This window comes from Apostichopus japonicus, chromosome 11 (assembly GCF_037975245.1).
Source record: "Apostichopus japonicus isolate 1M-3 chromosome 11, ASM3797524v1, whole genome shotgun sequence".
Classification (NCBI taxonomy): Eukaryota; Metazoa; Echinodermata; class Holothuroidea; order Aspidochirotida; family Stichopodidae; genus Apostichopus; species Apostichopus japonicus.
The window spans coordinates 17,818,874-17,835,087 of record NC_092571.1 but is presented as its reverse complement, the minus strand read 5'-3'; the positions used below and the strand labels follow the sequence as shown (position 1 = coordinate 17,835,087).

Sequence of the window (16,214 nt, the reverse complement as noted above, 5' to 3'; positions counted from 1 at the left end):
GGTGGGGGGCGGGCCGGCGTTGATGGAGTGATGTGTATACGCAAATAAGATAATACAATAAGAGTTATAAAGGGTACTAAATATCAGGCTGCATCAGTCCAATCGAATTTCTGCAAAGTGCCCTTCGACGTCAGTGCCCCCCCAGATTAAAAGTGCTTCCGCCGCCCTTGCTCTGCAGCAACCTCCTTCAGCATCCTATACCTTTGACACAAGTGCCTTAATTAGGCTGCATCTTTTAGAAATTAGCTGACATCGTCAAATTTCCGGTGTGAGATATCATGATGTAATAGCATTCAAAAATTTGTCCGTTGTTGACCTCAAATGACCAATCATAGTGTTCTCCTTGTTGTTTTCTTCTTTAAATGGCACATTTTTTGGCATTTAAGACTGGACATGTTAACATTTTTTTAAATACTTGAAACATGTTTAGTAATGACTTGCATTATGACAAAAGTTAGGACAATGACAAATCACTTGACACTTTGACGACCCACCTCTAAAGTTGACTTGAACAATGAAAGAGCAGATTTGTTCATTTCCTTCCAGGTCTGCAAAGCGGTACGTCACCAAGGTACTACCACCCGGCAGGCACAGTCCGGGAGCGTGCGAACGTTCCAGTAGAATCGGCACCGAGGTGTCGTCCGTTGCGGTCGGTTCGATCCAGTTTACGTTCAGGCAACCTTCGGTCATAGATGACTGGAGTGTGATATCCTCTGGGCAGTTTGAGATGACAGGCGGCACGGTATCTGTAAGAGAGACAATGAGGAAGAGAAGGAGATAGATGGTGAGAGGTGATTACATGTATGCAACACACAAAATTCAAAATGAGAAGAGATAATGACAGTGTGTACTTCATGTCTTTGTATTGTGGTGCCCAAGGTAATATACCCCTCTTCAAATCTCCATCATCTTCAGTTCAATCTTCAAAGAGCTGAACCAATTTGAAATGTAGTCTGTACTATACATTGGTTTGAAATCGCAAAGGGCAAGTGTTCAAACGGCATGATGTTTTTGATATTTGCAGTTGACTAAAGATAGGTTTTACTGTACATGTATGTCTCTAATACAATTGCCATCACATGTGTTATGATCACCAAGAGTAATGTTACGCGCAAATTGTGAAGATGAAGTTCACAGAACCTCATCACCCCTTCAACTCGGTATAGAACATAGAGGGCGACATTGCACATACACATATTTGGCATATAGTATAAAACAACATCAGTTGCAACTGAGACTGGTGCAGTTCAACTGTCAGGCACCATTATGTCTTTGCTTAAAATATGTGGTTAGTCTGTTGGTAATTTCTAGAGAGGTGGAAGGGCTATAAACGCTACATACATGTCGTATTCACAAGAAACGGAGTATAAAATCAAAGTCGACGTATTTGTGTTGAATGGTTTTCATACCTGGAAAATTGATCTGTACAGAGAACGTGCAGCGAGCCTGGTTACCGGCGGCATCTGTGAAGGTATACCTCACCAGAGTAGACCCAAACATGAAACACTCTCCAGGTGAGTTTGACCTTTGCACTGAGACAAATCCACCGCTCTCATCCACGGCAACAGGCTCCCTCCAAGATATGACTTGACACGGTGAACCGGTTGAACCCTGAAGAACAATGTCACTTGGACAGTCTGTAACGGTAGGCGGAGTCACATCTGTTTGTTTGTAGAAAGACAAGAAAGAATTAAACAACGCGATGAGTCAGAAGAGATGAACGATAAACCTGAACACAAAACTATACAAACAGTCTTGAAACAACAAAGTTCCGTTTTGCATAATAAAAGTCCTCTCTCGGGTTTCAAAATACACTTGATCCCACTTACATATTAGATACATATTAGACACTTATATAGCGCTGCTACATCGAGATCATAGCGCTTTACAACTTAGCCTTGGTCATTGGTAACTTGTCACACCTACACACTAAAGTGTGCACAATTCAATCAATCTCTCATGGGGCACCACAGTGCACCACAACCACATGTCTCCCAGGGGACTTCCCATAGGGTGCAGCCACAAACCAGCGCACGCAACTATATTTACAAGTAACCTCGCAAGTCCCCATTCATACACCTGGGTGAAGAGAGGCAATGGAGATAAAGTGCCTTGCAATTTGGCCTTGCCCATGGACACAACGCAATGATCTGGCCAGGGCTCCAACCTGTAATCCTTAGATCACCAGTCCACTGCTTTAACCACTTGACCACAACGCCTTCCCACTTAGTAGTAGTATTGAAAATAGAAAATAAACCAGGTTATAATTTATGATTAATGCTAGTATATTAAATGGCACTTATGCACTATAGCTTTAGTAAATTTCTTATTCATGGAAACAATAATTTGTACAAGGTCATCAACCTTTCTGACCCTTGTCAGCCCCTTCAGAATATGCAAATTGGTAAATCTTTAAAAAACTTTTCCTAAATATCTTGAAATGGAAACTTGACCTGCCAAGCTGACGTAAATTGTTACTAAAATTTTAGTATCAAACAGGGTGAATAACATTTGAGATAAAAAAACTTTACAGCTCATTTAATTAAACCGTGAAGAAAACTCACCAACTAGGAAAACGTTCACAATGAATGCACACGTTGCCCTGTTTAGCGAAAGGTCAGTGAACGTGTAGATCACAACAGTGTCTCCGAACGGAAAGCAGTCCCCAGGGTTGTAGCTGCTTGACACGGAAACTACTCCGGGGAGGTTGTCAGTGGCAGTCGGCACCATCCATACCACGGACTGGCATTGGACGTTTGCTGGTCCAGGTAGCCGTATGTCTGAGGGACAGCCCTCAATGGTGGGTGGGATGAAATCTGCACAGGATGATTTTGATAAAGGTTAATAAGATGTAAATGTTAACTTTTATTTTTGTACCTATTGAGGATGACTACTTTCACTTTGTCAAATTCACTATATTTTTACTTGATATATTATCATGCACTTGACAATCAAATGCATTCCATGTCAAATTTTCAAAATTTTGAACCAAATTTGGGTTTTGAACCAGGTGAAGGAAGAAAATTGTTCCTCTACTCTACACTGTATCTCCACCTCTCTCTCTCTTTCTTTCTCTCTCTCTCTCCGTACTGGCAATCGTCGTCGTGAAAAGTGTGTGAAATCTGATCAAACTGGGAGGAGCCTGGCTCCTGCAGAATTTGGTAAATTAACTATAGAACAATAAGGAATGCTAAGTAGAGTAGACAGGAAAGAAATTGCGTTTAAGACGAGCCCCCTTTTTTTTTGTGAGTTTTTTTTTGGAGAAGTAATAATAAGAGAAAATGTGAAAAGGCGAAAGTGGAGGTGGAAGGCTGCCCCTGCCCTGGCTGGAGTATTTTTAAGAGAAGGAGCAATCACAACCCTCCCGGTGGCTGTGCTGTATAGCTCACAAGCACTCTAGCTGGCGATCTCCCCCACCTTCCTCTAGTCTTTAAAGTATGGACTTTGATTTAACAGCATTTTTTGTAATGCCAATGTCAATTTTCAAATACAGTACTATAAAATGAGGAAAGGATTAAATAATAATAATAACAATAAATAACATTAATATTGTGCCTTATGTAAAAGTTTCTAAGCATTTAACAAAGGAAAAATAGAAACATAGCAAACAAACATTAAGAAGAAAAAGTGATAACAGATTAAATGATGAATAATCTTTAGAAAAGGGAACAAAGAAAGGGGGTAGAAAGAATATTATGTGGTTTGTAAGACTCCATTTTGGGCCTTGAGTGGCTGCTCTGTATTAAGATAATCAAGTGAATCTTTTAAAAGAACAATTAAAAAATGAAGTTGAATCAAATTGCAATTGAGTTTGTTAGATAAGAATGCTCTTATTATGTCTCTTCTCTTTTTCAGGGTTATTAACCATAAAAGCAGTCTTCAAGCTTTTATTTTAATTTTCTTTTTTTTCTGATCGTTTTTGCAGTTTATTTAAGCTGTGAAAAATTTATTAAATATCTTACCCGGACGTCTAGAAATAGTCACTAAGAATTCACATGTTGCGACGTTGCCCGAAGTGTCTACAAATGTATAAGAGACTTCACTTTCACCCAGTGGGAAACAGAATCCAGGCGAGAAATTCCTATCTAAGGTTGGTGTTCCCGAGAAATCATCTGTCGCTGATGGCTCTGTCCAGAAGATGCGAGCGCAAGAGGCCCCCGGAGCGGCAAATTCTGAAACGTCCTGAGGGCAACCGGTGATAACAGGGGGAAGTGTATCTAGAGTGTTCAGGTAGATGGGGGATGAAAGAAGTCTTTACAATGCTGTCATTATTTAAGACTGACGTTATAAACTGTGTTTACAACAATGCAGGAAATCATTATGAATGCATTACCAGACACAAATTGAACCAGTAACTGTAACGTTTATTTCAGTTTGAACCAGGTATGAGGATAAACATTATAATTACATAATGCAGAAAGAAATTTTCCTCTATTGATTACATCTGCTTTCAATTGTTTTTGGAACGTTTGTCAATTTTTTTTTTAAATATGATTGTACCAATAAAGACTTAGAAGGAGACTTCTTATATGAGCACAAATGCATGACTATGAGTAAAACCAATAAATCGTTTGGTATGCGTACAACCAATATACCGTTTGGTATGAGTACAACCAATAAACCGTTTGGTATGAACACAACCAATAAACCATTTGGTATGAGTACAACCAATCAACGGTTTGGTATGAGTACAACCAATAAACGGTTTGGTATGAGTACAACCACTTAACCGTTTGGTATGATTACAACCAATCAACCGTTTGGTATGAGTACAACCAATAAACCGTTTGGTATGAGTACAACCACTAAACCGTTTGGTATGAGTACAACCAATCAACCGTTTGGTATAGAGTACAACCAAGAAACCGTTTGGTATGAGTACAACTAATAAACAAAAGGCTCTCAGGATGAAACAGGTAATCTTGCATGAGTACATCTTCTACGTTTACAAATTCATTGAGTACAAGTGAAAGTTCAAATTTAAGAGGTTGAGTACAAGCATGGGCAACGATGCTAGGGTGAAAGTATGAGTATACGATTCCCAACAGATCTGAGTGATCGATATAAAAAATTGACTAACCGACAACAATGGTAACGGCAAATGAACAGGTAGCTGTGTTCGCAGCGACATCTGTAAAACTGTAGGTTACGACAGTACGACCAAATCGGAAACAGTCTCCGGAATCATGTGATGAAAACATGCTAATGTCACCAGGTTGGTCATCAAAGGCCGCTGGCTCTCGCCATGTAACCACAGTGCATGCCATGAATGTCTGGCTCTGTTGGGTGATGTCATTAGGACAACCGACGATAACAGGAGCGGAAGAATCTAAAACGAAGGGTATTAAAAATATAAGATTTAAACATGAATGTTTGGCTCTGTTGGGTGATGTCATTAGGACAACCGACAATAATAGGAGGGAAAGAATCTAAAACGAAGGGTATTAAAAATACAAGAATTATAACTCCAAAAGATTGTGAATAGATTTACATCAAACTTTTTTTTTTCTAACATCAGTTATTTACGGCATATTATTTCACACAAATTTGGGGCCACAATTCCCAAAGTAATTTATTTGTTTGAAATCTCACCTCGGACTTCAACAGTGACTGTAAAGTCACACGTAGCAGTATTCCCAGCCTCGTCAGTGAAGCGATATGTGACTAGGACCCTACCGACATTAAAACAGTCCCCTGAGAAAAAGTTTTGTCGCAAGCTGGGAATTCCAGATATGGCATCTACTGCAAAGGGTTCACTCCAAATAACAACTACACAGGTTGTTATAGAATCAGTTTCACTTCTGATATCATCAGGACAGAGACCTATCAATGGTGGTTCATTATCTGAAAAGACAAAGCAAATGGTACTTTAAACAAAATATCATTTGATATTTCAAAATTAACTTTCGGCACCATGTCAAAGACAAAAGCTGCAAACAGATAACATCAATATTTTAACAATTGGCAGAGGTTACCTCTGCAAGACCAGCCTATTGTATGATGCTGCAGTCACCTTGGCATTTGACCTATGAGACACATTTCTTGACAAAATATTCTTGAATTACAAGTAATGGGCATTTTTCCAGAGTTATAGCAATAGGCAATTAAGGCAGTTCATTAAAACAGGGCCATCAAAGTCCAGAGGGGGTCACCCAGGGATTGATTCCGAGATAATGAGTGTACTGATCACAACTAACAGTCAAGTATGACAGCCAGACAGAAAATTTGTGGTTTGTACATTTTACAGTTTTGTGTCCAATGCCAGTTTAGAGTCGTTAGAGTAATAGAGGTTGTAGTAAAGGTGAATGGCCCCAGCACTCCCTCTTGACCCGGGGCCCCTTAAACCCTAACTATGCTACTGATTTATTTTATGTTTCTTATCTCTCTGTCCCTTCCTGAATTCAGTTAAATAAAACTGGCTTTATACACTCCCAATCACTTCTTTATGCAAAATGTCCCATGGCATCTGTCCTAAAGGAGCGTTAGCTCAGTGTGCCTTCCAATCATAAGGATCCCAGTTCAAGTCACTACAAGATCAATGTTTGTCGTCTAGTATTAGTAACGGAGTTGTTGACAATTGACAATTCATAATCATGGACGTTAAATATGAATGTAAGAGATGGACTTCGGTCAGCTTGGGCTTTGATAAGCCAATGATGGCTTCTTCGCGAGTTCCTGCTTGCAGGAGGATCTTACATACATACAATACATACATACATACATACAATACATACATACAATACATACAAGTCATAATGCAACCAGGAAGCAAAGGATATCATCTTTGGTGTTCTGCAGTTTCACACAATGGCCGCTGCTGCTTTCCTGAGATTATCTCAATCATTCTTTAAAGATAATCTTTAGAGATAATCTCAATCATTCTTTAAAATAGATTCAGCCTTTGCTGCAAGCGATTATTGCAGCTGTTGTACAGCATTTCTTTGAATTCAATGTCCACTTTGTGCTGCATGACAGCTTTGTCTAGTATGGTTACAGATTTTTGCAATCTAGAATTGAATGGTTTTTCAGTTGCGAGTTACAATGGTAGGGATCGAATAACTGTCAGAATAATTCTCACCAACAATGGCCACTTCCACGGTGAAAATACATGTAGCAGAGTTTTGCGCCAGATCGGTGAATGTGTACGTGACTGTTTCAGTACCGATGGGGAAGCAATCTCCTGGTTCAACACCAGAACTGTCCACCTCCAGCGGTCCCATGCTGTTATCTGTGGCTGATGGAATAGACCAGAACACCGACTGGCACTCACTACCCGGCTGGGCAGTTATTGAAATATCTTGTGGACAGCCTTGAATCTCAGGCGGGATATTGTCTACAGAGGGATATTAAATTGAGAACAAAATAGGAAGAAATAAGCATTTTTCTGTTAATTAAAATTGTGGTACATAACACAAACTGGGTAGGCAATTGTTAGATAAGAATATACAACATATTTCAGATTGTTATTGATAAAGTAGTCTACTTTTTCTATCACCAACATAATAAGTAACTTTTTTTTGGAGGGGGGGGTCCAAATGTCTTTCATATTTGCATATATTAAGTTAATCATTAACAAAGTTCAACACAATGACCACCTCCCACCTAGTCATTTAATTTGAGTCAAATTTGCTTAAAAAGCTACCTGGTCAACCCAGATAATCAGTGGTAAAACCTTGTTTCACGGTCAAAAAACTCTTCACTATCAAATCAAGTTCAAACTTTATCAGAATTCTCGCACAATCGGAGGCATAGCAACTTGCTTAAAACAAATGAATTTACCTCCTTGTCCAATACGAACGCTGAATTGGCAACTTGCTTCATTCCCAGATGCATCCGAGAAAGTATAAACGACAGTTGTGACACCGATACCGAAGCAGAACCCTGGATCAAAATTATTCACCACGAGAGGAATCCCTGAGACGACGTCAATTGCCACAGGTACCATCCAGAATACCCTTACACATTCTCCGGACGGATTAGCCGTTCGAACAATATCATCGGGGCAACCCAATATAATCGGTGGATCGATATCTTGAAGAAGAAAAAAGAAGCAATTCACATTGTCATTTAATACTTGAATCACAAACAAAAACTTCATTTCCTATGTCACCATGGCAACTTAAAGTAAATAGTGGCTCTATGTGGTTCTTGAATGGTAAAGCAGAAAGCAGCAGTCTTATTTACTACACTCACTAAAAATTTCTTTTATCTCCGATGAGAATCATCACTAGTAGGAGTTGCTTTTAGTGGAATGTTCCATACAAATAATGTGCAGTATATATTTTTGTCTCACCAAAACGCTGGTAATTAACGATCGTTGACCTAATTTCTTGATGTTAGAATTTATAGAAATCTGATGGTGAAGTACTGTATGTGCCGCTGTACACTACACTAAATGACAGTATGTGTTAGCATGCAAATGTAAAACTTTTGCCTTTAGGTACGATGTCGAAAAGGAAACAAAACAACAGTTGCTGCAAGATGCCCTGTAGCTAGGCTGAATGATAATCAAACCATAGTGAGACTCTCTAGGCAGACAGTAGTACCAAGTGTGAAACTGAACAGAATATATAAAGATTATGTACTACCACACAGCCTAGCTGCTAGCTCACACAATGTCCTACTATTGACAAAAAAACTAAAATTAAGATGTTGCTCTTAATATTATGTAAGGCATTAGGTATAATTAAAAGGTAGGTCAAGGAAAGCTACCTCTTCCTTCCACCCCCCCTTTCCCCCCTCATCCTTCCATCAATCCTCATTACAAGGGCCCTCTTTGATCATATTGATAGCTTGTATTCCTCTACTCCAAATCACATCCAAATCCAATCCAAATCACTTTATAGGAGTGTTAGCTCAGTGGTTAACACCGGTGCCTTCCAATCATAAGGTCCCCAGTTCCCAGTCACTCCAAGATTCATGTATGTCGTCCAGTTACAGAGTTGTTGACAATTGACAATTCATAATCATGGACGTTAAATATGAATCTAAGAGACTGACTTCGGTCAGCTTGCGGCTTTGATAAGCCAATGATGGCTTCTTCCCAAGTTCCTGCTTGCAGGAGGATCTTACATACATACAATACATACATACATCCAATCACAATCTAAAGGATGACAAACTAATTACCTATCACATCTACAACAACATTGAAGAGACAGGTCGCTTGGTTTCCTGCAGCATCGGTAAAGGTATAGACGACAACTGTAGTACCAACAACAAAGCAGTCACCGGGACTGAAATTCCTGTCTACCATAGGGTTACCAGATACCGCATCCACAGCCGTGGGTTCTGTCCAAAATATCCGAGTGCAGGGACCGGTTGGATTAGCGTCCTGCTGGATGGTATCTGGACAGCCAGTGACCACAGGAGGGATGGCCTCTAAAATGAGAATCATATTTAATTGATGACTTGATCACTTTGTAATCCAAATTAGATGCAAATTCAAATGTTTCTGTTTAATACTTATTTCATCTAATAACTTTAATCCAATTAATGCCTTGAAATTCATGCTATTCACTGGCTAAATGGCAGTGGAATTTTGCCAGTTGCGAAAAAGACACTTGCATTTTTCTGCATGTAGACATCAAGAACATACACACAATATAAGTCGGGTATCACTCGTCCATCAAAATATCAGCATCGCTGCCTATTACCAGCCAATATTATTATAATAGTTTTAACTCAGGAAAAAGTCAGGGAGGGGGAGGGGGGACTTTTAAACCAGTAGATATTTTTAAGCAACTGCAACTTTTAGCAAGCGGTGATCGAACATTGAAAAATTCTCGACCTGGTTTATTATTTTGCAATTACAGTGATTCATTATTTTTGTCCTTGTCGAGTTACCATTGATTGAACTGATTGATATGCCATGATCCTGTCTTATCATGTCATGTCTTTTCATGTCATGTCATGATACTGTCATGTCATGTCATGCCATGATCCTGTCTTATCATGTCATGTCATTTCATGTCATGTCTTGTCATGTCATGTCATGCCATGATACTGTCATGTCATGTCATGTCATGTCTTGTCATGTCATGCCATGATACTGTCTTATCATGTCATGTCATTTCATGTCATGTCTTGTCATGTCATGCCATGATACTGTCTTATCATGTCATGTCATGTCATATCTTGTCATGTCATGTCATGTCATGTCATGTCATGATACTGTCATGTCATGTCATGTCATGCCATGATCCTGTCTTATCATGTCATGTCATGTCATGTCTTGTCATGTCATGTCATGTCATGCCATGATACTGTCTTATCATGTCATGTCATTTCATGTCATGTCTTGTCATGTCATGCCATGATACTGTCTTATCATGTCATGTCATTTCATGTCATGTCTTGTCATGCCATGCCATGATACTGTCTTATCATGTCATGTCATGTCATATCTTGTCATGTCATGTCATGTCATGATACTGTCATGTCATGTCATGTCATGCCATGATCCTGTCTTATCATGTCATGTCATGACATTTCATGTCATGTCTTGTCATGTCATGTCATGTCATGCCATGATACTGTCTTATCATGTCATGTCATTTCATGTCATGTCTTGTCATGTCATGCCATGATACTGTCTTATCATGTCATGTCATTTCATGTCATGTCTTGTCATGTCATGCCATGATACTGTCTTATCATGTCATGTCATGTCATATCTTGTCATGTCATGTCATGCCATGATACTGTCTTATCATGTCATGTCTTGTCATGTCATGTTCCTGTCTTATCATGTCATGTCTTGTCATGTCATGTCATGATACTGTCATGTCATGTCATGTCTTGTCATGTCATGCCATGCCATGATCCTTCCTGTCTTATCATGTCATGTCATTTCATGTCATGTCTTATCATGTCATGTCATGTCATGCCATGATCCTGTCTTATCATGCCATGTCTTGAGTTCAGCATCAATATATTCATGTTGGCATTACCTACTGTTATAACATCACTTGTGTCTAAATTCTAATATCTAAAAAGCTCTGCTGACTTACCGGTTATTTGTACGATAACATCAAAGGTACATGTGACACTATTCCCTGAGGGGTCTGTAAATGTATATATCACAGTCGTTGTCCCTTCAAAAAAGCAAGAACCTGGCTCAAAATTTGACACCCCACGAATGACTGGCACACTGTCATCCGAGGCCAACGGCTCTGGCCAGGATAGTTCTACACAGGTATCAGATGGTGGTATGGTCCCCTCTACTTCAGTGGGACACGAAATGACCACAGGGTCTGTAGTGTCTGGAACTAGGGTGGAAAAAAAAATAGAGAATTATAGTTAAATCTAATCCTAGTGTGGTGACAAAGTTAACATTAATAGGATTTGTTTTTCCAAGTGAAATGACTCATCTTTGTTTGATATTTGAATACAAAACCATGTATGGTCAGTTGGTCAAAATTCAATATGAAAGTGGGGATGGGGTGGGTGGTGGTGTGGAGTATCAGTGGGGGTGAAGGAATTGAAGTTTTATCAGCAATAATGGGTTAAGGGAAAAAAATGTGTCTGAGTCACTTAAGTATGATAGCTCTTTTATGTTATTATCTTGTCTGTAAGATACTGACCAAAACCAATTTAAGAAAAGTTGACCTATTTTTTATTTTATTTTGATATGATTTTCAAAACAATGTAATCTGTGGTAAGAATGTTGACTCTAAGTTTCAAAAAGCCAAATAATAATGCTCCAAAAATTAAAAAAAAAGCTGTAATATTGAAATTTAAAGCCTTTAAAGCATACAGGCCTCGGTATGACAAAGACATGGTAGATTGTATAATTTCACACACTAAACCAGTTGTCATGCACAAAAATTTAGTTTGTGGTACACATAAACAAAATTGCTATGAAGACAACTTTGATTTTTTCTGAATACTAATAGAAAAAAAAACAATTAGGTCTTGTTGGTATCTACGGAGGTATATTTGAGAAAAAAAAACACTTGTCAATGATATTTAAAATTTGAAATGTCTAAATACTCTTTCTGAGGATTACGTTAGAGGAACAATCGAGCAGCTAGGCTATGAAACCAAAGGGAAGATTTATCATGCAATGGATTCATTTTAACTTCTTTACTGGACATTTGTGAACAAAAGGTCAGCAAATTAGGAGCTAGTTATCCTTGAAAATATTTCTGTAAGTTATCTAGATCACAATCCTTCCTTTCGGACTTGTTTACATTGATGCTGATCCACATGATTTTCATCTTCTAGCTTTCAACATCATTTTGTCAATACTTCCTGTGGCATGCACACTGACTGAATGACGAGCACACGAAACAACTTAATTTTCTTTTATTATTTTTATTAAACCAAAGCTTGATCTTTGCAGGTAAAGTCAGCAAACCAACCACATGACACAGTTCATGAATTTTACACACATACCTTCTGCTGAGGTTATAATCACAGAGAAGGAACAGAGGTCAAAGTTGTTGGATTGATCGATGAAGATGTATGTGAACATGAGCTGTCCTGCGGTAAAACAGTCAATAGCGTCAGGAAAACGTTGAACCATCGGGGGAAAGCCGTCATCATCGGTCGCAGTTGGTTCCACCCATACGATGGGTGTGCAGGCTTCCCCTGCTGGTATGGTTACTTCGATTGGATCAGTCGGACAATTCTGAATGACTGGTGGTGTCACGTCTGAACAAGAGTAACATACATTTTGTAAAGATGTGATGTAATGAAGTGATGTAACAAAGTGACAGGAAGAAATGGTATAAAGACATGGTGCGAAGAGGTGGTGTAAAGATGAGGTGTAAAGACGAGGTGTAAAGATGTGGTGTAAAGACGTGGTGTAAAAATTGGAGTAAAGATGTGGTGTACAGGGATGTAAGTGCAGCCAAAAAAAAAACCGGAAAAATATTCGGAGACCCCAGGTGAATGCCGTCCTAACACATCCTACTCCTAGCTCTGACTACTTACACACTATCGTTACTGTATGTTAGGCTAGCTTAGAAGTATTAGCGCTAACACATCCTACCCCTAGTTCTTACTACTTACACACTATCGTTATGTTAGGCTAGCTCAAAGTTACGAATACGTCGCAGCGAACTACGGAATAAAAAACAGTCTCACATTCGAATGCGATCACAAATATCGACCAAGGGACGAAATAGTTTTAGAGAATTGATTAGCAATACTTGCTCGACAATTCTTGGAAATAGCAATTAGCATTAACAGGTACTGCATCTTTTGCTAATCAGAGGTAATATTGATTAGCAACTGGCAATTCTTGGGTAGCAAATTGCTATGCGAACCCAGTTATTTCGTCCCTTGTCGACTTTCATATGCGTATCCCGTAGATTTCCGCCGCTCAAAAATATCACAAGCGTTAATTCCAAAACTTATGTCGAGCACCAGCAGTTACGAAGATATTAATTAGCAGTCCAATCAACATGAATTAGGCAAGGTTTTTCAACGACAGAAATGAGCTATAGCGATTTGAAGTTCGCACGTATGCAACGATATTCACATGGCACAATGTTGTACAGCGCAATGCGATGACGCGAAACTGGAAATGATATTTTGAGTGATCGATGAGTGAAAATTGAAGTTAGCTTGCTGCAACGTGCCAGGCATTTTTGCCGCGTTGTGTCTTTGATATTCGAACAATTTTGTGGAACTTTATTGAAATTAAAAAAAAAACGGATTTCCGTAAAAATACGGAAGACTTATTGGAATTAAAAAAAAACCGGATTTCCGTAAAAATACGGAAGACTTACATCCCTGGGTGTAGAGACGTGGTGTAAAGACATGGTGTAAAGAGATGAGGTGTAAAGTTGTGGTGTAAAGTTGTGGTGTAAAGATGTGGTGTAAAGACGTGGTGTAAAGACGTGGTGTAAAGAATTAGTGTAAAGATGTGGTGTAAAGACGTGGTGTAAATTCATGAATCAGATACTTGATTCAAATACCTGATTCAAATACTTGATTCAAAGATGTGATCAATAGTAAATTGCCTGAAGACATGATACAGGTATAGACATGACATAATCTATATTATATTGCTTCATTGTGATGGTATTATCAATAAACAGTTTTAGGTAGGATGTACTACTGTTGCTAAGGTTACCAGCAAATGCTCTAAAATTGGAAATAGTATTGCCTAGGTGATTTAAAAGTACACAAATTGCGTACAAATAAAGAAGAAATTTACTATATATTGTTCTATTGAGGTAATGTCATCAAGAATATCAGTTATACTTTTGTTGGTAGTGTTCATAGTGTTACAACGATAGAAACACTTACTAACAGGCTCTTTTGAAAGCATTGTTTGCAAACAAAACAGACCTGAATGTACTAAAATAAGATACAAGAACAAAACACCATTTTGTATTGAGGCTTATCATCAACACCAGTGAAGACTGCTTCTATTACTAGGGTTTACCACAGTAAGGTCTCTCCCCAGAGTAAAGATATACAGAAAACAAAAATCAAGCATTTCGGTATGATCTTTGCTCTCTGTCTTTTGGTAGAAGTTTAAACATGTCAAAACCATCCAAATGAATATATGTTAATTAATAAGGAATACATAAAAAAAAAAATTAAAAATTCATACCAACTGCCATCCTTATCGTCACGGTGAACTGGCAACTTGCAGAATTCCCAGCTGCATCGCTGAATGTGTAAAGGACAGTTGTACTTCCGACTGGAAAACATGAGCCAGGTGAGAAATTCAGATCCAACGAGACAACGGCAGAGATGGCATCGGTCGCCTGCGGCTCCAGCCAGGTCACCGGAGTGCATTCTACGGTTGTAGCGTCCAGAAGAATAGCGTTAGGACAACCAGTCACAACTGGTGGTACAGTGTCTGAGGAGCAACAGGCAATAAAGTTATAATAAAGGAATAAAAATTGTCTGAGATTTTAAAAACATTTAAACATAATATAGAGCTTGTGAAATCAAGTTCAGTGATTCGGACTCCCCCATCCATGGATGTCCACAGAAATAAGCCCAGAGGGGCGGTAAAAACAAAACTCCAGATTCTGATAAACCTTTAACAATACCAAAAATCCACCTGTTGAACCGGTTCAAAATAAAACTATTATCCAATTGACCGATTATTTTATGATTTTGCCTTTCAGGGAAGGGGTAAGAGCAAGTGCCCATTCTAAGCAATTGCTTAAATTGATGATTCTATACTAGTGTGTCTAGTCTATGTCTCTCACAATTGGCAAGGAATTACAGCAACTTTAAAAGCCAGAACCTCTGCAAACTAGTCAGGGATTATTCATCAGCACCAGCCTCAAATTCTGAATTTTAATAATTGCTTTAAAAGTACCTGGGATTTTCTGATACTCTAATTTGAAGCAATTTATTGTTGGTATCAAAGTTAGTATGCTACAAATTGCTAGAACTTTTAAATGGACTTTCTTATAAGCTATAATCTTCTTCGTAATTACAAGCTAATGGAAAACATTCCGAGTATTGGACCCAAATTTTGGCATGCCTAAAACTTGCTAGAAATCTTCAAATATACTTTCCTAGAGGTTAAGATCCTCCAAATTATTCCCAGCCATTTTAATGATTTTAATAAAATTGAAATGAAATCTTTCAGTGTGAATAACTACTTTAAAGTGGGGCAGTGCAATGACTTTCTAGCATATTCAGAAGCAACACTGATGACCTTTAAAGACCCTCAACAAAACAGTTATATATACAGGTGACCTCAGGGATGTGCAGATCACTTACATTACAATCTTCCCTGCCTATAGCAAATACCACCCAGTCCCCTATTTTATGGTCAAAAACAGGGGAGATCAAATATCTACCTATCTATCTATTTCTAGCCATACTGAATGCTCCTCTGCAGAAATTCATGATTAAACACACAGTGTACTATTTCAGTGGTTAAGCCGAATCTGTCTTCACACACAGTAAAGTAGTGCTGGCCATTAGAGCACTTGTGTTTACAACCATATGGTAGCTGGTCAATTAATTAGGGTGTCCTCGAAGATGAATCCTAATGGCAGCGGTTCTTGGGGTAAATAATGCTATCAAGTGACAAATTGTTAATGCTCAAGTTAATTTGAGGACTACTTGACCGTCATGTGATGGTCAGAATGATGAGGAGGAGGAGGAAGAGGAGGATAATCATGATGACGATGCTGACTACAAAGAGGACCACACTGACGATGACAAATGGAGATAATCCATCGTCGCTGTCGTCATTGTTCATGAGGTTTTGTGGTCAAATAACA

General features: G+C 38.7%; 1 protein-coding gene across 5 annotated transcripts in view; it reads right to left on the bottom strand.

Annotated features, from left to right (window-relative positions):
- The window catches only part of LOC139975817 (uncharacterized), a 109,187-nt gene that overhangs the window by 63,868 nt on the left and 29,105 nt on the right, over nt 1–16,214 (bottom strand). For all 5 annotated transcript variants that reach the window (XM_071984015.1, XM_071984013.1, XM_071984014.1 and 2 more), the window contains exons 22-33: nt 14,573–14,824; nt 12,400–12,657; nt 11,013–11,270; nt 9,130–9,381; nt 7,780–8,031; nt 7,079–7,333; nt 5,593–5,844; nt 5,081–5,329; nt 3,963–4,217; nt 2,565–2,816; nt 1,410–1,661; nt 495–746 (exon numbers count right to left, since the gene is read on the bottom strand). In XM_071984015.1, coding sequence (XP_071840116.1) covers nt 495–746; nt 1,410–1,661; nt 2,565–2,816; nt 3,963–4,217; nt 5,081–5,329; nt 5,593–5,844; nt 7,079–7,333; nt 7,780–8,031; nt 9,130–9,381; nt 11,013–11,270; nt 12,400–12,657; nt 14,573–14,824 — 3,039 coding nt within the window. The remainder of the gene's footprint in view (nt 1–494; nt 747–1,409; nt 1,662–2,564; nt 2,817–3,962; nt 4,218–5,080; nt 5,330–5,592; nt 5,845–7,078; nt 7,334–7,779; nt 8,032–9,129; nt 9,382–11,012; nt 11,271–12,399; nt 12,658–14,572; nt 14,825–16,214) is intronic.